Raw genomic sequence first — 26,293 nt, forward strand, 5'->3', positions numbered from 1 at the left:
AAGCATAATTCGACCCATCCCTAAGGTCGAAAACCCGCAACTGCCTAGTGATTACCGACCAATTAGCATACTGCCTGCTGTTTCCAAAGCACTTGAATATATTGTTCATGACCAAATCACTGAACACTTGCATGAATTCAGTCTATATGACAAATTTCAATCCGGTTTCCGTAAACATCACAGCACAAATACTGCTCTAATTACAGTAACTGATGACCTGAAATATCCCATCGACAATCGAAAGGCAACAATATTGACGCTACTGGACTTCAGCAAAGCTTTTGACACTGTTAACTTTGACATATTGCTCAGAAAAATGCAACAGCTTAATTTCTCTGATAGTGCAATGAGATGGTTTGAAAGCTACTTAAAAGACAGACAGCAATATGTTGTCTGCGCAAATGAAAAATCTTCCTGGATACATGTTTCTTCGGGAGTGCCACAAGAATCAGTCTTAGGACCACTTTTGTTTTCTTTATATGTCAACGATATTTCGTCGGTTTTGTCCTCCTGTAAGCATCATTTCTATGCCGACGACCTCCAGCTCTACCTAAGCGTCAGACCTGAAGATGTAAACACTGCAATCGCTCTGATGAATGATGATCTGTCTTCAGTAGTGACATGGGCGAAAAACCTGGGGCTTAAATTAAATGCAAAAAAGACGCAAGTAATCTTAATAGCCCATCAGAAATTAATAAGTTCAGATTTCCGCGAACGGCTTCCTCCTATTCTGCTCGACGGTACTCCAATACCATATCAGAAAACAGTGAAGAACTTGGGTGTAACTTTGGACGAGCATCTCAACTGGGAGGAGAATACAGTCGCAGTGTGCCGAAAGACGTCTGCTTGTCTCTATGCTCTCAAAAAAGTTTCGGAACATATTTCCACAGGACTTGAAACGCCAGCTCGTGCAAGCTCTCGTTCTACCGAACCTCCACTATTGTGATGTGATTCAACAAGGCATGAGTAGTGAAAACAAAAGACGGCTAGACCTAACCATGAATGCCTGTCTGCGTTACACCTGCAACATTCGCCGATATGATCATGTTAGTGCTTCATACTCCGAGCTAGGGTGGCTGCGGCCGGACAAACTGCGTGACCACCACACTCTATGTCTACTTCACCGACTCCTCGTCGCGCAAGCATCCCAGTACCTAACTTCAGAGATTGAAAATCTGTCATGCCATCATAATCGAAACACGAGGTCACTCTTATCTGGTATCCTAACTGTGCCCACTCACAAAACAAAAACTTTTGCAAACTCCTTCTCAGTTGCCGCTGTCCGCCTCTGGAACAAACTGCCCCTTACCTTGAGGAAAATTCAATCTCCTGTTGCTTTTAGGAAGAAGATGAAGCATTTACTACTATGATCCTCATAAAATTCTCCACAAAATTAATGTGCAAGGCCAATCCTCTCATCTGTCAAATAGCAAAGCTAGCGTCTCCTATCTTGCTCCTGAGATGCCTTCCTCTTCATCTATCTCTATTAGCCACGCAGTCTGTTTTTCCTTTATATTTCCTTAATTATGTTTCATTATGTCTCTCTATTCTTCTCCTCCCTTCACCATGAGTCTCCCTCATACTCCCTGCTGCCAGCACTCCTGTCTAAAATCTTTCTCTTCAATAATGTATTTTTCCAGGTGTACCTTTCTAATTGTTTATCTCATTTTTTGTATTAGATGTAGTTTAACATGCCTACTAAAACATATGAATGTAAAATAAACAGAATGCCTGGTTAGATGTAAGAGATGGCCTGATGACCCTAATCTTGCCAGGTTAAATAAATAAATAAATAAATAAATAAATAAATAAATCTTGCTGCACTCGCTGGACAGTGTGTCTAAGGCGTTCAGCCTGATCGTGTTTCCTCCAAATACGTCTCCGACGATTGTCTGATTGAAGGCATATGCAACACTCATCGGTGAAGAGAACGTTATGCCAATCCTGAGCGGTCCATTCGGCATGTTGTTGGGCCCATTCGTACCGCACTGTAGTTGCAGAGATAGACCTCGCCATGGACGTCGGGAGTGAAGCTGCGCGTCATGCAGCCTATTGTGCATAGTTTGAGGCGTAACACGACATTCTGTGGCTGCACTTAAAGCATTATTCAACAAGGTGGCATTGCTGTCAGGGTTCCTCCGAGCCATAATCCGTAGGTAGCGGTCACCCACTGCAGTAGCAGCCCTTGGACGGCCTGAGCGAGGCATGTCATCGACAGCTCCTGTCTCTCTGTATCTCCTCCACGTCCGAACAACATCGATTTGGTTCTCTCCTAGACGCCTGGACACTCCCTTGTTGAGAGCCCTTCCTGGCACAAAGTAACAATGCAGACGCGATCGAACTGCGGTATTGATCGTCTAGGCATGGTTGAACTAGAGGCAACACGAGCCGTGTACCTCCTTCCTGGTGGAATGACTGGAACTGATCGGCTTTTGGACCCCCTCCAACTAATAGGGATGCTCATACATGGTTGTTTTATCTTTGGGCGTGTTTAGTGACTTTTCTGAACAGTCAAAGGGTCTATGTATGTGATACAATATCCACAATTGACGTCTATCTTCAGGAGTTCTGGGAACCGAAGTGATGCTAAACGTTTTTTGATAGGTGTACTTTTAAATGAAGTATTTGAAGCGCTCTGAGCAGTTAGTCCAAATCTTCTGTGTCAGCGCTAGTAACGTCAATTTACTTGCTTGCACCTCGCCTCCAGACCTCCTGCGTGGCGTTCCACTCACAATGGAAACTCTCCATCGCACCATCAACCCCCCCCCCCCCCCCACACACACACACCCATCAGATTTCATGGAAAGGTGGCCCCGTGGATAGCCCGTCAAAAGCAGGACACAGATAAAGCATAAATACAGGAAGACGGTGCACTGAACTACGAAAAAAGAAGCAAAATCGAAACAGCGAACTGTCTAAGCTCAAGACGCACAACTTCGAGCGAACTGCGAGAGCAACGGCCTCGTGGTTATATTGGCAGGGCGCTGGGCAGCAAAGGGGGTAATTTGTCTTCAAATCTCCCCATGTCCCATTTTTCAAACAACGGTAATTCCAGGATGGTATGTAACAGTGTTATGGGAAGGACAGTTGCTACTCACCATATACAGGAGATGCTGAGTAGCAGATAGACACAAGAAAAAGACGGTAAAAAGTAAAGCTTTCAGCCACTAAGGCCTTCGTCAACAGCAGATGACAGACACACACATACACACACACACACACACACACACACACACACACAGACAGACAAATCCAACTCACACAACCGGCCGTGGTGGCCGAGCGGTTCCAGGCGCTTCAGTCTGGAATCGCGCGATCGCTACAATCGCAGCTTCGAATCCTGTCTCGGGCATGGATGTGTGTGATGTCCTTAGTTCTAGGGAACTGATGACCTCAGATGTTTAGTCCCATAGTGCTAAGAGCCATTTGCACCATTTGAACCAGCTCACACACATGATTGCCATCTCATGCACCTAAAACCACACTGCAGGTAGCAGCGCCAGTGAGTGATGTGAGTGGCGACTGGGTGGGGGTAAGGAGGAAGTTGGGACAGAGAGGGGATGAATAGTATGGTGGAGGTGATGTACATTGAAGGCCTGCTGGCTAGACGGAGGGCAGGGGAGACATGGGGAGGGGGGGGAGTAAGGGAAAATGGGAGAAGTAAAAAGACTGGGTGTGATGGTGGAATGATGCCTGTGTAGTGCTGGAATGAGAACAGGGAAGGGGCTAGATGGATGAGGACAGTGACTAACGAATGTTGAGGCCAGGAGGGTTATGGGAACGGAGGATGTATTGCAGGGAAAGTTCCCATCTGCTCAATTCAGAAAAGCTGGTGTTGGTGGGAAGGATCCATATGGCACACGCTGTGAAACAGTCATTGAAATGAAGGATGTCATGTTTGGCAGCGTGCTCAGCAACCGGGTGGTCCACTGCTTCATGGCCACAGCTTGTCAGCGGCCAATCATGTGGACAGACAGCTTTTTGGTTGTCATACCCACACAGAATGCAGCACAGTTGTTGCAGCTTAGCTTTTAGATCACATGACTAGTTTCACAGGTAGCCCTACCTTTGATGGGATAGGTGATGTTAGCGACCCGACTGGAGTAGGTGGTGGTTGGGGGATGTATGGGACAGGTCTTGCATCTAGGTCTATTTCAGCGGTGTGCAGCATGAGGTAAGAGGTTGTGAGCAGCGGCTGTATAGTGATGGACAAGTATATTGTGTAGGTTCGGTGTACAGCGGAATATCACTGTGGTGGGGTGGGAAGGGTAACGGACTGGACATTTCTCATTTCAGGGCACGACGAGAGTGATTCCAGCAGAACAATGCGACACCCTACACGTCCAGAATTGCTACAGAATGGCTCCAGGAACATTGTTCTGAGTTTAAAGACTTCTGCTGGCCACTAAACTCCCCAAACATGAACATTATTGAACATATCTGGGATGCCTTGCAACGTTCTGTTCAGAAGAGATCGCCACGCCCTACTCTTACGGATTTATGGGTATCCCTGGAGGATTCATGGTGTCAGTTTCTTCGATCACTGCTTCGGCCATCAGTCGACTCCATGCCACATAGTGTTGCAGCACTTCTGCTCGCTCGGGGGGCTCTATTAGGGGGATGTACCAGTTTCTTTGGCTCTTCAGTGTTTATTCTTAGCACATGACTCGTATTCTATAACCAGTGCATAATATGACAATTTCCAAAACTATAAAAGGAAAACAAACACGTCAATCATCGAACGTAAAGTTCAAAATTTTTTGAAAAGAAAGAATCTGGGTTACGAGCGAGATTTGAACCTCTTCTCAGTCCAACACGGTGACAATGTTAGCGCTCCGAAGTGATTGCTACAACTCGCTCGATGTTGCACATCTTGAGCTTGAACCACTCACTGTTTCTATTTTTCTCCTTTTTTTCTATGTTCAGTAGACCTTCTTCCTGTTTTCATGCCTGCTCTGTGTTCAGTTTACAATGGGCTAACCAACCACTGGGCCGTTTTACCGCTAAAACGGAGGGAGGTGCGATGGGGAGTTTCCCTTGTCAGTCGTGGTAGGCGCTCTCACCTTGCGGCTGCCGGGCGACGGACAGTGTGAGTACTGGAGCTGTTATCAATTTCTGTTTCCTTTGTTCCACCCTCCGTGAGGTTACATTTTCACGTCTGTTTGATGATTAGGCCCTTTCCTTTTCTTCGACAAGATGCAGCGATATGGCACTTGCACTGACTGACCCCATAGCGTGTTTTGATGTCCAAATACACCAGGTGGTTATAACTAAACTTTCCCTATTTAACGCATAATAACACGGAAACTAATTACCGTATTAGTACCAAACTTGGTAGCATCAATGTCCACAGTATGGGGTTCATCATTTCCATGCATCACAACGCCACCGTCCAGTTCCAACTATGGCCACCAGGTGCCGTGATCAGCCATCGTGACTCACACTCTCATGCACGTGACCAGTCGCAGTGCAGTTGTTGGTGTGTCGACATGATCCTGGACAAAAGTAGCAGAGCATTATTGGTGAAGCTCTACCATCAAGCCGGCCGGAGTGGCCGAGCAGTTCTAGGCGCAACAGTCTGGAACCGCGCGACCGCTACAGTCGCAGGTTCGAATCCTGCCTCGGGCATGGATGTGTGTCATGTCCTTAGGTTTGTTAGGTTTAAGTAGTTCTAAGTTCTAGGGGACTGATGACCTCAGAAGTTAAGTCCCTTAGTGCTCAGAGCCATTTCTACTATCAAAACAACAGTACTGTTTTGCAGCTGCACTTCGAGAATATCGCCGGCTGAAAGGGTTACGGAAGGGTCCTCTCTCTCCACCTGCTGTGCGGAGCAAGATGAAGCGGTTCGAATCAACTGGAGAACTGAGCGTCGCTCCGGGAAGAGGCCGACGACGAAATCGCTGTTGCTATGGCAGACAGCGCCAGTTCCCTAGCGTCAGGCAGTGCGCGTGCTGTTTCACGGCAGTTGAACATCCTGTGGTCCACTGGACGGAAAGTGCTTCGAATCATTCTCAAATGGAATATATACTATATCCATATCATGCCGCAGTTTGCACTACAGGACGCACAACGTGTTGACTTCGCTCTCCACTTCCTCGCAAGGACTGAAGTTGAAGAGGGCCGGCCCTGGACCATCCTATGGACAAACGAAGCTCATTTTTCTCTGACAGGTGAGGTGAACACACAGAATTGCGAAGTGAGGGGGTCTGCATCTGCAGTCACCTTGCTTGAAGTTCCTCTGTATGGTGAACGTGTCACTGTACGGTGTGGCTTCGCGGCTATGTTCGTCTCTGGCCCATTCGTTTTTGAACAGGTTGGCGGTCAAGGATCAAAGACGCGCAGTGTGACTGGCCAGCGTTGTTGCGAAATGCTTAGCTAGCACGTCGTACTCAACGCAATGGACAGAGGCAGATTGAAATCGACAGTTTTCATGCAAGATGCGGCCGCACCGCAGATCGCTTGTGAAGTTTATCTGTTTCTTCGAAACACATTTGGAAGCGATCGAATAATCAGCCGATCGTTTCCAAATGCTTGTCCGGCACATTCACCTGATTTCTGGTTGTGGGGCTACCTGAAGCACAGGGTTTACTAGGGAAACTTTCACACATATACTGATCTGAAGCGCATATCAAGAGAGGTAGCTAGCATAACTACGGACATGCTTCGTTCTGCTGAGCAGAATGCAATCCTGCGCTTTTAGACTCTTCTGGACACTGATGGGCGCCATAGTGAGCCTCTTTTGTAGCAGTAATGGTACCTGTATGGAATGACATGATGTACCGTAGTAGCACGTTAAAAGTGTTTCAGTTCAACTGATTTTGGACTATTTTTCTTCCCCGTGTCCTTGACATTAATGCTACCAAGTTTAATAATAGTATGGTAATTACTTTCCGTATTGTAAGGTGTTAAAGAGAGAAAGTTTAATTGTAACCACGCGGTAATAAGCGAGTCTCCTTGTTTCAGTGTTCTGCTCCTCTGGTTTTTACAGTTATGTTGCATTATATTTCTTCCCTCCTCTCCTTTGAATGTTACAATCTTACACAGCTCAAGATGGGACTTTAGCATTCCATAACCAGTCTTGATTTGAGTAATCATTAGTACAAGTGCAGCGGATCTCTTTAAAATAATTAAGGCAGTTTATGGATGACAATGCGTGACTGCATTGGTAAGAGCAGGTGAAGGATCTCTTGGAACGAGAGGACGTTCAGCGAATTGACTGGCCTGCCCTTTCCCGCAACTCATATACCATCGATACCATAGCACACGTGTGCGATGAATTGGGGAGACGTATTACAGCAGGCCACGTGATCCAACGACCATCGAGCAGTTGACAATAGGGCTGGTGAAGGAACGAAACGCCCTGCCACGGTAACTACTTATCAATCTTGTGCCCAGACTGGGAGGACACTGCTGAGCATACGTCGTCGTCCGTGGAGGTCACACTGTGGCGGGGCGGGTTATAAGTTATCAACACGAACAGTTCAGTCCACCTACACCGAAGAGCCAAAGAAACTGGTACACCTGCCTAATATCGAGTAGCGCCCCCGCGGGCATGCAGGAGTGCCGGAACACGGGGTGTCATGGACTAATGTCTGAAGCAGTGCTGGAGGGCACTGCCACCGTGAATCCTGCATGGTGAGAGTACGACGTGATGGAGGTCTCTTCTGAACAGCGCGTTGCAAGGCATCCCAGATATGCTCAATAATGTTCACGTCTGGGGAGTCTCGTGGCCAGCGGAAGTGTTTAAACTCATAAGGGTGTTCCTGGAGCCATTATGTAGCGATTCTGGACATGTGGAGTGTCGCATTGTCCTGCTGGAATTGCCCTAGTCCGTCGGAATGCACAACGGACATGAATGGATGCAGGTGATCAGAGAGGATGCTCATGTACGTGTTACCTGTCAGAGTCACGTCTAGACGTATCAGGAGTCTCATATCATTCCAACTGCACACGCCCCTTATCATTACGGAGCCTCCATCAGCCTGAACAGTCCCCACTGACATGCTGGGTCCATGGATTCATGAGGTTGTCTCCATACCTGTATAAGTTTGTCCGCTCGATACAATTTGAAACAAGACTCGTCCGACCAGGCAACATGTTTCCAGTCACCGCGCGAGGCAGCCGGGCTGTCTTGTCAGAGTCCGCGCGACTGCCCCCGTGGGATGTTCGAGTCCTCCCTCGGGCATGGGTGTGTGTGTTGTCCTTAGAGTAAGTTAGTGTAAGATAGATTAAGTAGTGCGTAAGCGTAGAGACCGATGACCTCAGCAGTTTGATTCCATAAGCCGTTACCACAAATTTCCAAAATTTTCCAGTCATCAACAGTCCAATGTCGGCATTGACGGACCCAGGCTAGGCGTTAAGATTTGTATCGTGCAGTCATCAAGGATACACGAGGGGGCCTTGGGCTCCGAAAGCCCATATCGATGATCATTCGTTGAATGGTTCGCACGCTAACACTTGTTGATGGCCCAGCATTGAAAACTGCAGCAATTTGCGGAAGGGTTGCACTTTTGTCACGTTGCGCGATTCTCTTTATTCGTCGTTGGTCCCGTTCTTGCAGGATCTTTTTCCGCCCGCAGCGACGTCGGAGATTTGACGATTTGCCGGATTCCTGATATTCATGGTACACTCATGGAATGGTCGCACGAGAAAATCCCCACTTCATCGCTACCTCGGTGACGCTTGTCCCATCGACCGTGCGCCGGCTACAATACTATGCTCAAACTTAATCTTTATAACCTGCCGTTGTAGTAGCAGTAACCGATACAACAACTGCGCCAGACACTTCTCTTATATAGACGTTGCCGACCGCAGCACCGTATCCTGTTTACATATCTCTGTATTTGAATACGCATGCCTATACGTTTCTTTGGCGCTTCAGTGTAACTTTCAGCGTGGTCACCGAACCGCAGCTATTTGCGAGTTACTACATCAAGTCGTTCGGTGGGCTTATTAAAAAGAAGTACTACTCGCCATAATGTTTCGTGATATTCACGAAACACGCCACACGGAGTTTAAGTACGTACAAAAATCCCACATGCAAACACCTTCCAGACCTTCACCATAACGTTCAAAACTAAAGCCACTTCACAAATTCGTTAAAATAACCGTTTCTTCCAAATCCACCACTAACAAAGGCAAAATAATTTTATTTAAAAAAGCGGATAAAGTGTCACTAGAAGCCTTACTAAGAGACAATTTCCATTCCTTCCGAACTGACTATGCAAATGTAGACGAGATGTGGATCAAATTCAAAGATATAGTAGCAACAGCAATTGAGAGATTCATACCTCATAAATTGGTAAGAGATGGAACTGATCCCCCATGGTACACAAAACAGGTCCGAACGCTGTTGCACAGGCAACGGAAAAAGCATGCAAAGTTCAGAAGAACGCGAAATCCAGAAGATTGGCTAAAATTTACAGAGGCGCGAAATTTGGCAAGGACTTCAATGCAAGATGCCTCTAATAGGTTCCACAACGAAACATTGTCTCGAAATTTGACAGAAAATCCGAAGAAATTCTGGTCGTATGTAAAGTACACAATCGGCAAGATGCAGTCAATACCTTCACTTCGCAGTGCCGATGGTACTGTTACCGACGACTGTGCCGCTAAAGCGGAGTTATTAAACGCAATTTTCCGAAATTCCTTCACCAGAGAAGACGAATGGAATATTCCAGAATTTGAAACACAAACAGCTGCTAGCATGAGTTTCTTAGAAGTAGATACCTTGGGGGTTGCGAAGCAACTCAAATCGCTTGATACAGGCAAGTCTTCAGGTCCAGATTGTATACCGATTAGGTTCCTTTCAGATTACGCTGATACAATAGTCCCTACTTAGCAATCATATACAACTTCTCGCTCACCGATAGATCTGTACCTGCAGATTGGAAAATTGCGCAGGTCGCACCAGTGTTTAAGAAGGGTAGTACGAGTAACCCATTTAACTACAGACCTATGTCATTGACGTAAGTTTGCAGTAGGGTTTTGGAGCATATACTGCATTCAAACATTATGAATCACCTCGAAGGGAACGATCTATTGACACGTAATCAGCATGGTTTAAGAAAACATCGTTCTTGTGCAACGCAGCTAGCGCTTTATTCGCACGAAGTAATGGCCGCTATCGACAGGGGACCTCAAGTTGATTCCGTATTTCGAGATTTCCGGGAAGCTTTTGACACCGTTCCTCACAAGCGTCTTCTAATCAAGCTGCGGACCTATGGGGTATCGTCTCAGTTGTGCGACTGGATTCGTGATTTCCTGTCAGGAAAGTTGCAGTTCGGAGTAACAGACGGCAAATCATCGAGTAAAACTGAAGTGATATCAGGTGTTCCCCAGGGAGGCGTCCTGGGACCTCTGCTGTTCCTGATCTATATAAATGACCTGGGTGGCAATCTGAGCAGGTCTTAGGTTGTTCGCAGATGATGCTGTAATTTACCGTCTAGTAAGGGCATTCGAAGACCAGTATAAGTTGCAAAGCGATTTAGAAAAGATTGCTGTATGGTGTGGCAGGTGGCAGTTGACTCTAAATAACGAAAACTGTGAGGTGATCCACATGAGCTCCAAAAGAAATCCATTGGAATTCGGTTACTCGATAAATAGTTCTATTCAGAAGACTGTAAATTCAACTAAGTACCAGGGTGTTAAAATTACGAACAACTTCAGTTGGGAAGACCACATAGATAATATTGTGGGGAAGGCGCGCCAAAGGTTGCGTTTCATTGGCAGGAGACTTAGAAGCTGCAACAAGTCTACTAAAGAGACAGCTGAAACTACACTCGTTCGTCCTCTGTTAGAATATCGCTGCGCGGTGTGGGATCCTTACCAGGTTGGATTGACCGAGGACATCGAAAGGGTGCAAAAAAGGGCAGCTCGTTTTGTATTGACACGCAATAGGGGGGAGAGTGTGGCAGATATGATTCGCCAGTTCGGATGGAAGTCTTTAAAGCAAAGTTTTTTTCGTCGCGGCGAGATCTATTTACGAAATTTCAGTCACCAACTTGCTCTTCCGAATGCGAAAATATTTTGTTGAGCCCAACCTACATAGGTAGGAATGATCATCAAAATAAAATAAGAGGAATCAGAGGTCGAGCAGAAAGGTTTAGGTGTTCGTTTTTCCCGCGCGCTGTTCGGGAGTGGAATGGTAGAGAGATAGTATGATTGTGGTTCGATGAACCCTCTGCCAAGCACTTAAATGTGAATTGCAGAGTAATCATGTAGATGTAGATAGGATGTAAGATTTCTTTCACCTTAAAACAAAAATTCGCGTGCAGCGGTACCACATTGGTTTGTAGAAAAATAAACTACAAAACGATTCCCAGAGATACATTCAGAAACGCAGCACGAATCACTACCACAAATCTCGGGAGAAGCTTAATTCCTATTGGCGCGTAATTTGAGCAGCCAATCGGATACTCATATACTCTCGGTAATTCCTAAGCCCTCCAGTGGCATTACAGAGAGCAATTTATAAAAGGAATTCTGTATTTGCGAAACCAAATTTAATTTAAATAAATCAAAGCATAACTTAGCCACAGAAATGAATTACTATTTGATTTAAACTCGAATTTCTTTTCTGGCTACTTTTATACAAAAACGTGCACACTAGGACATACGTCTCATGATTCATGATAGCACAAGAACTTTCGCACGCTAACATTTTACATAGTTTTAATGACATAAAACATACACACATCACTTATGGCTTCCGTACATTCTCTCACTTTCTCCACAACTCCCACACAGCGAAACATAATTATATCAGCAGCTATTGTATTGACACGAAAGAAAAGCCTACAAAAATAATTACTATGAGCTGACCATTTTTGTGGCCTCGAACAATATTATAAGTGAATCATTTAGAAGCCTTAGCTCTGTTCTGTGGTACCAGACAATTTATTGTGGTTTTTAGCTAAAATTTTGAATCTCCAAAAGTACTGTTGCAGTATCAATAAAATCCAGGAATATACAAAATAACTTGTAAGACTTGCTCAAGCTACTATTTAGGAAAAATTGGCAGGAATTTTCAAATTAGATACCTTGAACACATCAACTGTTACAAACAAAACTAATTTATTAAATCAACACACAAAAAAACACTGGCAACCCATTGGAAAACATAGATGATCTTTAGATACTCCACCACTTCCAAAAATCTTATGCAAGGGATTTAATGAACGAACCTGAAATTTTCGCGCACTACAAAAAGCAAAGAGAAAAGTTCTCAGTGACAAGCTAGACAGTGAATCAGTTATTTTCTTCAAATGTTTCTGCCGATTTTCATAGATATATACATTTTCTCATTAAAAAGAAAAATATAATCGATAATTTAGGAGTCAATAGGGATAAAAAGTACATTTTATTATTGTTGTTGTTGTGGTCTTCAGTCCTGAGACTGGTTTGATGCAGCTCTCCAAGCTATTCTATCCTGTGCAAGCTTCTTCATCTCCCAGTACCTACTGCAACCTACATCCTTCTGAATCAGCTTAGTGTAGTCATCTCTTGGTCTCCCTCTACGGTTTTTACCCTCCACGCTGCCCTCCAATACTAAATTGGTGATCCCTTGATGCCTCAGAACATATCCTACCAACCGATCCCTTCTTCTGGTCAAGTTGTGCCACAAACTTCTCTTCTCCCCAATCCTATTCATTGGTTATGCAATCTACCCATCTAATCTTCAGCATTCTTCTGTAGCACCACATTTCGAAAGCTTCTATTCTCTTCTTGTCCAAACTATTTATCGTCCATGTTTCACTTCCGTACATGGTTTCACTCCATACAAATACTTTCAGAACAGATTTCCTGACACTTAAATCTATACTCGATGTTAACAAATTTCTCTTCTTCAGAAACGCTTTCCTTGCCATTGCCAGTCTACATTTTATATCCTCTCTACTTCGACCATCATCAGTTATTTTGCTCCCCAAATAGCAAAACTCATTTACTATTTTAAGCGTCTCAGTTCCTAATCTAATACCCTCAGCATCACCTGATTTAATTCGACTACATTCCATTATCCTCGTTTTGCTTTTGTTTATGTTCATCTTATATCCTCCTCTCAAGACACTGCCCATTCCATTCAACTGCTCTTCCATGTCCTTTGCGTCTCTGACAGAATTACAATGTCATCGGCGAACCTCAAAGTTTTTACTTCTTCTCCATGGATTTTAATACCTACTCCGAATTTTTCTTTTGTTTCCTTTATTTCTCGCTCAATATACAGATTGAATAACATCGGTGAGAGGCTACAACCCTGTCTCACTCCCTTCCCAACCACTGCTTCCCTTTCATGCCTTTCGACTTTATAACTGCCATCTGGTTTCTGTACAAATTGTAAATAGCCTTTCGCTCCCTGTATTTTACCCCTGCCACCTTTAGAATTTGAAAAAGAGTATTCCAGTCAACATTGTCAAAAGCTTTCTCTAAGTCTACAAATGCTAGAAACGTAGGTTTGCCCTTCCTTAATCTAGCTTCTAAGATAAGTCGTAGGGCAGTATTGCCTCACGTGTTCCAACATTTCTACGGAATCCAAACTGATCTTCCCCGAGGTCGGATTCTACTAGTTTTTCCATTCGTCTCTAAAGAATTCGTGTTAGTATTTTTCAGTTGTGGCTTGTTAAACTGATTGTTCGGTAATTTTCACATCTGTCAACACCTGCTTTCTTTGAGATTGGAGTTATTATATTCTTCTTGAAGTCTGAGGGTATTTCACCTGTCTCATACATCTTGCTTACCAGATGGTAGAGTTTTGTCAGGACTGGCTCTCCCAAGGCCGTCAGTAGCTCCAATGGAATGTTGTCTACTCTGGGGGCCTTGTTTCGACTCAGGTCTTTCAGTGCTCCGTCAAACTCTTCACGCAGGATCTTATCTCCCATTTCACCTTCATCTACATCCTCTTCCATTTCCATAATACTGTCCTCAAGTACATCGCCCTTGTATAGACCCTCTATATACCACTTCCACGTTTCTGCTTTCCCTTCTTTGCTTAGAACTGGGTTTCCATCTGAGCTCTTGATGTTCATACAAGTGATTCTCTTATCGTCCTCTAGCCATCCCTGCTTAGCCATTTTGCACTTCCTGTCGATCTCATTTTTGAGACGTTTGTATTCCTTTTTGCCTGCTTCATTTATTGCATTTTTGTATTTTCTCCTTTCATCAATTTAATTCAATATTTCTTCTGTTACCCAAGGATTTGTACTAGCCCTCGTCTTTTTACCTACTTTATCCTCTGCTGCCTTCAGTACTTCATCCCTCAAAGCTACCCATTCTTCTTCTACTGTATTTCTTTCCCCCATTCCTGTCAATTGTTCCCTTATGCTCTCCCTGAATCTCTGTACAACCTTTGGTTCTTTCAGTTTATTCAGGTCTCATCTCCTTAAATTCCCACCTTTTTGCAGTTTCTTCAGTTTTAATCTACAGGTCATAACCAATAGATTGTGGTCAGAGTCCACATCTGCCCCTGGAAATGTCTTACAATTTAAAACCTGCTTCCTAAATCTCTGTCTTACCATTATATAATCTATCTGATACCTTTTAGTATCTCCAGGGTTCTTCCATGTATACAACCTTCTTTCATGATTCTTAAACCAAGTGTTACCTATGATTAAGTTGTGCTCTGTGCAAAATTCTACCAAGCGGCTTCCTCTTTCATTTCTTAGCCCCAATCCATATCCACCTACTATGTTTCCTTCTCTCCCTTTTCCTACACTCGAATTCCAGTCACCCATGACTATTAAATTTTCATCTTCCTTCACTTCTGAATAATTTCTTTTATTTCATCATACATTTGTTCAATTTCTTCGTCATCTGCGTAGCTAGTTGGCATATAAACTTGTACTACTGTAGTAGGTGTGTGCTTGGTATCTATCTTGGCCACAATAATGCGTTCACTATGCTGTTTGTAGGAGCTTACCCGCATTCCTATTTTCGTATTCATTATGAAACCTACTCCTGCATTACCCCTATTTGATTTTGTGTTTATAACTCTGTAGTCACCTGACCAAAAGTCTTGTTCCTAATTCCCACTATATCTAACTTTAACCTATCCATTTCCCCTTTTAAATTTTCTAACCTACCTGCCCGATTAAGGGATCTGACGTTCCACGCTCCGATCCGTAGAACGCCAGTTTTCTTTCTCCTGATAACGACATCCTCTTGAGTAGTCCCCGCCCGGAGATCCGAATGGGGGATTATTTTACTTCCGGAATATTTTACCCAAGAGGACGCCATCATCATTTAACCATACAGTAAAGCTGCATGCCCTCGGGAAAAATTACGGCCTTAGTTTCCCCTTGCTTTCAGCCGTTCGCAGTACCAGCACAGCAAGGCCGTTTTGGTTATTGTTACAAGGTCAGATCAGTCAATCATCCAGACTGTTGCCCCTGCAACTACTGAAAAGGCTGCTGCCCCTCTTCAGGAACCACACGTTTGTCTGGCCTCTCAACAGATACCCCTCTGTTGTGGTTGCACCTACGGTATGGCTATCTGTATCACAGAGATATGCAAGCCTCCCCACCAACGGCAAGGTCCATGGTTCATGGGGAGGGGGGACATTTTATTATATACAACCTTATACACATACATAATATCACTGTAACAACTCTGACTGCGTAGGAACTCATTGTGAAGCCACAGTGTCATAGTATATTACCTGCATGTACTGTAAACGAACAGTGTAACTGATGATTTGCAAGTCTGTGATATTTTGTACAATGGAGGAGGCACAATACCTGTAAGTTAACAAACAAAAGTACCATTTTCACTATTAGCATTTAGAAACCCTCAAAAATTATTTTTGGTCGATTTTTCGATTGCAGTCTAACCTCGAAAAGACAAAAGAGAGACAGAAAATCACACATGCAAACTTCACCAAACATATACATTTAACAAATGCACAAATGCATTTGAAAAAGGAAGTGAATTCTCGAAACGCTTTGTGGTAAGCAGCAAAAAATAAGTAGCTGGTGAAGTTTTCATTATTTATATTTAAAAAATACTGCTCTCTTCCGGGAACGTGATGAGACACTCTTAGAGGGTTTACTTCAATGCAGGATGGGAAGACTCGGAATAATTTGCTACAACACATTCTGTTAAGACCCACGAGCCCCCCTTTGTAATGTCCAGGGGACCATTATGAATCGCAGCGATTCCATTGTAATTATTGTCTTTGAACAGAGGAGTCATTTGTCTACTTCTCACTTCGTATTTCTTTCAGTTACCTTCTGCACTATACTGCGGCAATTCTTTCTATGTATGGCACAAGTTTTTTCGAGCTATGATACTTCACAGTGACAATGAGTCGGCAGTTACTGTCGAATTTAAGTTTTGCATGCCACTGTTGATTGGAGGGGCAAGGCGTGAGGTATTCGTAGCTGTAATTGCTTTTAAAGCATTGTTAAAAGTATCAGTATTGTTGTTGTAATTATTATTATTGCCGCTGTTATTATTGTAGCTATTGTTTGCAGCTATCCAGTTAACAGGATTGTTATTCTATTTATTATATTTATTATTGTCATATTATTATGTTATTGTTTATTATTGTCCGTTATTGCGTCGTATTACGGCTCCGTAATACACTGAATAATGTCGAATCCCGTCTATTAAAGCATAAGGCCCAACCTCGTAGAGATTAGGCCTACTGAGCGGTACCAGGTACTCGGAAAATAACTGTTGTTGTGTCTACATGAAAAAGGATAATATTAAAAGTCCCCATGCTCACAGTTTTATTTCTATTTGACATGAATTCAACAATCGTCCTTGTCTAAAACTTCAATCAAGAAGTTGTAGAATAACACTTGTTACACGGACGGGAGGAATCGTTTTTCAATGGACCACAAACCAGGTGAAAAAGTCAGGTTTGCGACAGTTTATTACGAAGACAGATGTTGATTCTCTTCAACGGCGAAAATGATCTTTCTGCCGAAGCCCTGGTTGCAGGAATGGTTACAATTAATTTCATTAGTCCTAATGCTACAAGTACTGTTGCACTGAGACCAGGGAGGTGAGGTATTGACTCCTTCTAAATACTGGCTGGTTCCGGAACTCGTATGAAGTATGTTATTGCAGATAGTTCCGTCCTTAGTAGAGGGATATCAAACTGTCCGCGGTAGGTTACCTTAAAGGAATTAAATGCAGCCTCATGGAAGTTGTCTGTTTATTGACTATGCTTTTCACAATTCGTAAGTGAAAGAAACTCCAAATTATCAAAGTCAGCGCACCTCTCAGTGAATAGACGCGAGAGAGTATCAACAATTTCACAAAATGAACCACGGTGCTTCTCTGTGAGTCACGTCATTCAATTGCTTCTTTTTTTGGAAGCTCACTATCGCTTTCTTCTGGATCGATTTTGGACCACATTTCTTCAAATTTACCACGAAGTTCCAGCAACTCAATCTTAAACTGGCCAACTTCCTTGAAACAGTATTTGAAGTCAGAGAGTTAGCTTTCAGTATTTTGAAAAGAGCTACTGACTAGGGAAGTACACACGAAAAAACATAAATTAAAAAATTGAAACTAAATTGCTTACGTTTGAGTTAAAAGCCTTTGTCACACTCCCGTTGTTTCGCCATTCCACTGATTAAGATTATCTTTCATAGACTTGAAAAGTCCTTCGGTCTGAGTGTTATAGTTCACCACGAACTCGATTAATCTGATGTTGTATAACCATCTGGTGTTGGATACTGAAGGAAAACGGCGCACGATCGGTTCATCCAATGAGTTGCATTTTTAGGCGATTTGGAGAGAAAAGAAACAAAATCAGAAATTGTCTGCAAAAATATTTTGCTCTCCTGTAAATGTTCAGCAGACTGTTTCAGTACTAAATTCAATTTTAAAGGATGGCAATATACGAAAAGAACTGAGGGGCATTTGCCTCTCATAAGTTTTTGTACCCCATTGTGTTACCCAGCCATGACGGTACAGCCATCCTATGTCAGAGCTACAAGTCTTCTATCATAATGAAATTCACTAACGCAGTCAATCGGATGCTCCACTACGCTGTCAGCACTTCAGTTCTCAATGACATCAACAAATCCCAAAAATCTCTCACACACTTCGCCACGAGCTTAACACACGTCGCAGGTCCGCCTGCTTATAACGCCGCCGTGTTACCGATACCAACTGGCATTGCTCACGAGCTTCTTCTTGCCATATATTGGTTACTTTGGAGATGAAATATCTTCAAAACTCCAGTTCACACGATAACACTGGCTCGCCATGTAGGCAGGTTAGGTATAAAGGATGTGCACAGTCAGTCTCTTGAGGTCTTCATTAATAGAACCTCCAAAATAATCAGCAGCAACCAGACTGGGATATCCAAGAGTCTATTCACCTCCCTAATACATCAGGATGTGAGGCCGCCAATCAACGCTGGGCACATCAACCAACAGCTGGGATACGTCCTCGTCTACTTCACGGAAATCAGCTACCTTCACCTGTTGCCTCAACATTTTAGTACCTTTACACTTTAAGTTGAACTGTTGAACTGACAAAGAGACAGTAACGAAATCTGATCGAAAAGAAACACCCGTATAAAACATGGAAACATATATGGGCGAACATCACCAACCCCATTCTGACGTCGGACATAGCTGCTATACGGTATGGTATCGTAAATGAAAAGATGCAAGAAGATGCATGAAATTAAACTACGCCCTACATCATGCTGTAACCATTGTCACCTTATAGGCGCACTGGCTCACACCTTCGTTTGTAGAGAGAACATAGTGGTGTGGAACTAGACGAGGAAGCAGCTATCGATTATTGAGAGGACGTCAGAGAATGCGATCACTGTGGACGATGTGTTACGCCCGGACTGGCACATGTTCCTTGCCGCTAAGAACAGTAGTAATACCTGGCTCCTCGGAGGATGCGCGTACTACGTTCTCACGCAACAACATCAAGACCTCAAAGCATTCATTTTGTATATTACGGAGCAACATCATAATTTGAAAATACATCCTAAGTATAAACACCTGTTCCAGAACTTTCTTATTTGCACTTTTCCTCAAAACTAAGGGTCATTCCACATTGTATTACTTCATGTTCGGAAAATCAACTTGCATACAGTTGAGGAGCGAAAGCGCGACAAAGCCACATGCACACACGCCAGTCAAGATAACTGTAAATACTCAAAGGAGAAATACTGTGTAATTTGTTGGAGAAATCTTTGCTGTGCTTTTACTTTCTTTATTGTAAACTGACGATTGCATATTGCTGCGAAGTAAATTTCATTTCCAAATGGTGAGAAGCTACCACCACAGAAGAAGCAACTTTCCTTCCTTTTCTTTACGTTTATTTGTTATGAATAACACTTTTGCTCAACATTCATTTGGATATTAAAAAAAGAAACCCACGACATGAATGTGATACACTCCTCATATTCTGGTGCACCCTAGCTGCGAGAAAGGATCTTTCACAGTGTGACGATGAGAGTTCAGAGAAGATAAACAGGGAAACCCAAACTCGGGAAATTAGTGTGTGGATGCATACCTCACACGAAACGGAAAAACAAGAAACTACCCTTCGAGAAGAGCAACTTCAAGCAGTTTCTTAAAAAGCGCTTATTTTCTGATATCTCGCAGCAGTGGCGGCTGTCGTTTCTTTTTTAACAATAGAAGTACACTTCCTTTCAAAATATGTCTTTCCGTTTTCAGCCGCGCGGGGCAGCCCCGCGGTCTCCGGCGCCTTGCCACGATTCGCGCGGCTCCTCCCGTCGGAGGTTCGAGTCCTCCCTCGGGCATGGGTGTGCTTATGTGTTGTCCTTAGCGTAAGTTAGTTTCAGTTAGATTAAGTAGTGTGTAAGCCTAGGGCCCGATGACCTCAGCCGTTTGGTGCAATAGGAGCTTATCACCAGTTCCCAGTTTCCTTCCGTATTCAAGACCACTATCAGAGAAAAAAACCATTAGTAAAGTAACGGAATACACGACTTTGTTAAAAATCACAGAACGCTAACAAGCTAGCGATGTTACTTACAATGCTGCACTTTCGCAGGCGAAAACGATAATTCAGGCTATTATAAATGAGAGTTCCTCTGTCACTCTACCTCTTTCCCTCTTGCTTACTCTCACCTAACCTCTCTGTGCCCCCCTCCCTGGCTGTGGTATGTACAAGTATTTAGTGCAGTGTTCAAGTGAATGTTTAGTGTTGTTCGTCTTTCCAAAGTGTTGCGAACAAAAGCAATGCTGCTGCTGGGTGTGTAATTTATATCTCTTGCGAACAGAAACATGACTGTCGCCGTGTATTTTTTTTTTTTTAAATTGCCTGTCTATTATTTTACCAGTCCGCTTCATACGTATTTTATTAGCATCATCAACCCTATGTTTTAAGTTCCACGATTTTCCGCCATTTAAGTCACCGAATTTATCAAATGTTCAAATGTGTGTGAAATCTTATGGGACTTAACTGCTAAGGTCATTAGTCCCTAATTTTACACACTACTTAACCTAAATTATCCTAAGGGCAAACATACACACCCATGGCCGAGGGACGTCTCGAACCTCCGCCGGGACCAGCCTCACAGTCCATGACTGCAGCGCCCCAGACCGCTCGGCTATTCCCGCGCGGCACCGATTTTATCGCCTGCTATTTACATATTTATTATCTTCATCTTTTTAAAACAAATTCTGTAGGATGAAGAGCGGCGTACTAAGCTGCTGTGACACCCCCCGCCCCCCCCCCCCCTCCCCGGCCCCCTCCGGGGGTATCGAAACTCAACAAAGAAAAAAATTGTGTTGTACTGCTCACATTTAATTACTCCCTTATGTACTAATCACTGAATCCATAGAAGTACACTTCCTTTCAAAATATGTCTTTCCGTTTTCAGCCGCGCGGGGCAGCCCCGTGGGGCAGCAGGTACTGTTGCTGCGAAGTAATGATATATGAAATATCATTACTTCGCAACAACAGTACGTGCAGCCCTACCTACTTGAACCTCCATAATAGTGTGTAGCTGCCCATAACACAACGTAGGCTCCGTGTCCCGTACTCGAATCTGCAAAATGCAGAAGCTGCCAAAGATACTCTGCAGCCAAGCCAGCGATCTGACAATTCGGTTACAATGAATGCCGAAAAATCATGAAATATATATATAGATAGATAGATAGATAGATAGATAATATCGGCTCTCGATAATGCCATTTTGATATCTATATGTTATTGGTGTGGTCTTCAGTCCAGAGACTGGTTTGATGCAGCTCTCCATGCTACTCTATCCTGTGCAAGCTTCTTCGTCTCCCAGAACCTACTACAGCCTACATCCTTCTGAATCTGCTTAGTGTATTCATCTCTTGGTCTCCCTCTACGATTTTTACTCTCCACTCTACTTCCGATACTAAATTGGTGATCCCTTGATGCCACCGAATATGCCCTACCAATCTATCCCTTCTTCTAGTCAAGTTATGCTACAAATTTCTCTTCTCTCCAATTCTATTCCGTACCTCCTCGTTAGCTATGTGATCTATCCATCTAATCTTCAGCATTCTTCTGTAGCATCACATTTGGAAAGCTTGTATTCTCTTCTTGTCTAAAGTATTTATCGTCCATGTTTCACTTCCATACATGGCTACACTCCATACAAATACTTTCAGAAACGACTTCCTGACACTTAAATCTACACTCGATGTTAACAAATTTCTCTTCTTCAGAAACGCTTTCCTTCCCATTGCCAGACTATATTTTATATCTCCTCTACTCCGACCATGCTCAGCCAGTTTGCTCCCCAAATAGCAAAACTCATTTACTATTTTAAGCGTCTCATTTCCTAATCTAATACCCTCAGCATCACCTGATTTAATTCGACTGCATTTCATTATTCTCGTTTTGCTTTCGTTGAAGTTCATCTTATATCCTCCTTTCAAGACACTGTCCATTCCGTTCAAACTGCTCTTCTAGGTCCTTTGCTGTCTCTGACAGAATTACAATGTCATCGGCGAACCTCAAAGTTTTTATTTTTTCTCCATGGATTTTAATTCCTACGCCGAATTTTCTTTTGTTTCCTTTACTGCTTGCTCAATATACAGATTGAATAACATCGGGGATAGGCTACAACCCTGTCTCACTCCCTTCCCAATCACTGCTTCCCTTTCATGCCGCTCGACTCTTATAACAGTCATCTTGTTTCTGTACAAATTGTAAATAGCCTTTCGCTCCCTGTATTTTACCCCTGCCACCTCGAGAATTTGAAAGAGAGTATTTTAGTCAACATTGTCAAAAGCTTTCTCTAAGTCTACAAATGCTAGATACGTAGGTTTGCCTTTCTTTAATCTATTTTCTAAGATAAGTCGTAGGGTCAGTACTGCCTTACATGTTCCAACATTTCTACGGAATCCAAACTGATCACCCCCGAGGTCGGCTTCTACCAGTTTTTATATTCGTCTGTAAAGAATTCGTGTTAGCATTTTGCAGCCGTGGCTTATTAAAGTGATAGTTCGGTAATTTTCACGTCTGTCAACACCTGCTTTCTTTGGTATTGGGATTATTATATTCTTCTTCAAGTCTGAGGGTATTTCGCCTGTTTCATACATCTTGCTCACCAGATGGTAGTGTTTTGTTAGGCCTGTCTCTCCTAGGGCTGTCAGTAGTTCTAATGGAATGTTGTCTATTCCCAGGGCCTTGCTTCGACGTAGGTCTTTTTGCTGTGTCAAACTCTTCAATCAGTATCATATCTCTTATTACATCTTCGCCTACATTCTCTTCCATTTAGATAATATCGTCCACAAGAACATCGCCCTTGTACAGACCCTCTATATACTCCTTCCACCTTTCTGCTTTCCCTTCTTTGTTTAGAACTGGGCTTCCATTCATGCAAGTGGTTCTGTTTTCTCCAAAGGTCTCTTTAATTTTCCTGTAGGCAGTGTCTATCTTACCCCTAGTGATATGCGCTTCCACGTCCTTAGATGTGTCCTCTACCAGAGATAAAAACGTCGCCCGCGCTGTGTGTTGCAGTGCACAGGCGAAACGACGGCGTACATCGTGTCGTTCGGCGTGGCGGCGTGGCTGCTGCCGCTGGCCCTCATCTCGTGCTGCTACTGCGCCATCTGCAGGGCCGCCCTCAGGGCCAAGGGCGACGCCGCGCAGGGCCACGACGGCCGCCACACGCACTCCGCCAAGCGCCGCACCGAGCTGCGCCTCGCAGCTGTCGTCAGTAACTCGCCTCAGCCTAGCTTAGCAGTTAGCTTACCACGGGACCACACGACAGTCGGAAATTTTGTAATTTTTTTTTTTAATTTATGGTACGTGAGGTTCACAGCTGAAATATCACTCCCCCGAAGCAAGACCATGCAAGTCTCAAAGAACCTAAAAAAAAAATCGATTCTGAAGTCTACTCAGAGTGTATAACTCACTAAAATACAAATGATTGCCTGCCAAGCGTGCGACCCTGTTTCACTCTCGGCCAACGCAAATTTTTAAACATATGTGCACGGCCCACGGGCATTACCGTCAAGGGCAATATACCGGGTGATCAAAAAGTCAGTATAAATTTGAAAACTGAATAAATCACGGAATTATGTAGATAGGGAGGTACAAATTGACACACATGCTTGGAATGACATGGGGTTTTATTAGAACCAAAACAATACAAAAGTTCAAACAATGTCCGACAGGTGGCGCTTCATCTGATCAGAATAGCAATAATTAGCATAACAAAGTAAGACAAAGCAAAGATGATGTTCTTTACAGGAAATGCTCAATATGTCCACCATCATTCCTCAACAAATGCTGTAGTCTAGGAATAATGTTGTGAACAGCACTGTAAAGCATGTCCGGAGTTATGGTGAGGCATTGGCGTCGGATGTTGTCTTTCAGCATCCATAGAGATGTCGGTCGATCACGATACACTTGCGACTTCAGGTAACCCCAAAGCCAATAATCGCACGGACTGAGGTCTGTGGGCCTGGGAGGCCAAGCATGACGAAAGTGGCGGCTGGGCACACGATCATCACCAAACGACGCGCGCAAGAGATCTTTCATTCGTCTAGCAATATGGGGTGGAGCGCCATCATGCATAAACATCGTACGTTGCAGCAGGTGTTTATCAGCCAAGCTGGGGATGATGCGATTCTGTAACATATCAGCGTACCTCTCACCCGTCACGGTAGCAGTTTTGCTGTCCAGCGCCATCTGACGAACATTTTGTGACCTTTTTTTGGTTCCAACAAAACCCCACGTCATTCCAAGCATGTGTGTCAATTTTTACCTCTCTGTCTACATTATTCCGTGGTTTATTACGTTTTCAAATTTATACTGACTTTTGGATCACCCGGTACATCAACAGTCTTCGGTAGCGTTCGAGACAGGTTATCGCAGGTTCGACTCTCTTTTCGGTCATTATTTTTTTCATTTTTTTGCCTAATTAGAATAATTAAGTCACTTGTATATTCCCTCTAAGACAAAAAAATTGACACGCCACGAATAGCAGGAAAATACACTCCTGGAAATTGAAAAAATAACACATTGACACCGGTGTGTCAGACCCACCATACTTGCTCCGGACACTGCGAGAGGGCTGTACAAGCAATGATCACACGCACGGCACAGCGGACACACCAGGAACCGCGGTGTTGGCCGTCGAATGGCGCTAGCTGCGCAGCATTTGTGCACCGCCGCCGTCAGTGTCAGCCAGTTTGCCGTGGCATACGGAGCTCCATCGCAGTCTTTAACACTGGTAGCATGCCGCGACAGCGTGCACGTGAACCGTATGTGCAGTTGACGGACTTTGAGCGAGGGCGTATAGTGGGCATGCGGGACGCCGGGTGGACGTACCGCCGAATTGCTCAACACGTGGGGCGTGAGGTCTCCACAGTACATCGATGTTGTCGCCAGTGGTCGGCGGAAGGTGCACGTGCCCGTCGACCTGGGACCGGACCGCAGCGACGCACGGATGCACGCCAAAACCGTAGGATACTACGCAGTGCCGTAGGGGGCCGCACCGCCACTTCCCAGCAAATTAGGGACACTGTTGCTCCTGGGGTATCGGCGAGGACCATTCGCAACCGTCTCCATGAAGCTGGGCTACGGTCCCGCACACCGTTAGGCCGTCTTCCGCTCACGCCCCAACATCGTGCAGCCCGCCTCCAGTGGTGTCGCGACAGGCGTGAATGGAGGGACGAATGGAGACGTGTCGACTTCAGCGATGAGAGTCGCTTCTGCCTTGGTGCCAATGATGGTCGTATGCGTGTTTGGCGCCGTGCAGGTAAGCGCCACAAACAGGACTGCATACGACCGAGGCACACAGGGCCAACACCCGGCATCATGGTGTGGGGAGCGATCTCCTACACTGGCCGTACACCTCTGGTGATCGTCAAGGGGACACTGAATAGTGCATGGTACATCCCTACCGTCATCGAACCGATCGTTCTACCATTCCTAGACCGGCAAGGGAACTTGCTGTGCCAACAGGACAATGCACGTCCGCATGTATCCCGTGCCACCCAACGTGCTCTAGAAGGTGTAAGTCAACTACCCTGGCCAGCAAGATCTCCGGATCTGTCCCCCATTGAGCATGTTTGGGACTGGATGAAGCGTCATCTCACGCGGTCTGCACGTCCAGCATGAACGCTGGTCCAACTGAGGCGCCAGGTGGAAATGGCATGGCAAGCCGTTCCACAGGACTACATCCAACATCTCTACGATCGTCTCCATGGGAGAATAGCAGCCTGCATTGCTGCGAAAGGTGGATATACACTGTACTAGTGCCGACATTGTGCATGCTCTGTTGCCTGTGTCTATGTGCCTGTGGTTCTGTCAGTGTGATCATGTGATGCATCTGACCCCAGGAATGTGTCAACAAAGTTTCCCCTTCCTGGGACAATGAATTCACGGTGTTCTTATTTCAATTTCCAGGAGTGTATGTAGATGTGGCGCGTATGTACAGAAAAACAAATGATCACAGTATCAGAAAAAAATGATCATTTATTCAAGGCAAAGATCTTTACAGAAAGTTGGAAAAGAGAGAGAGAGGGGAAAAAAAATAGAAATGAGCGTACGGCATTATGGGCCGGGAGTCCCCCATTTGGGGAATTTCGGCCGCCGAGGGCAAGTGCTTATTGCATTCGACGCCACATTGGGTGACGACTTGCGCGTCGCAGATGGGGATGCAATGATGATGAGGACAACACAGCACCGAGTCCCTGGGCGGAAGAAATCTCCTTCCCCAGGCGGGAATCGAACCTGAGCCCCTTGGCGTGGCATAACACTGCGCTGACCACTCAGCTAACGGGGGCAGACAGAAGTAGGGCGACATTACACGAACGTGTGATAAATCCCTTCTGTAAAAAATACTTCTCTTCTTCAA

At 44.4% G+C, this 26,293-nt stretch overlaps 1 protein-coding gene across 1 annotated transcript in view; it reads left to right on the forward strand.

Annotated features, from left to right (window-relative positions):
• LOC126290427 (opsin, ultraviolet-sensitive-like) overlaps nt 1–26,293 on the forward strand; it is a 164,562-nt gene that overhangs the window by 110,666 nt on the left and 27,603 nt on the right. The window contains exon 4 of the mRNA XM_049984908.1: nt 22,945–23,139. Within this exon, the coding sequence (XP_049840865.1) occupies nt 22,945–23,139 (195 nt within the window). The remainder of the gene's footprint in view (nt 1–22,944; nt 23,140–26,293) is intronic.

Source organism: Schistocerca gregaria, chromosome 1, assembly GCF_023897955.1.
Source record: "Schistocerca gregaria isolate iqSchGreg1 chromosome 1, iqSchGreg1.2, whole genome shotgun sequence".
NCBI lineage: Eukaryota > Metazoa > Arthropoda > Insecta > Orthoptera > Acrididae > Schistocerca > Schistocerca gregaria.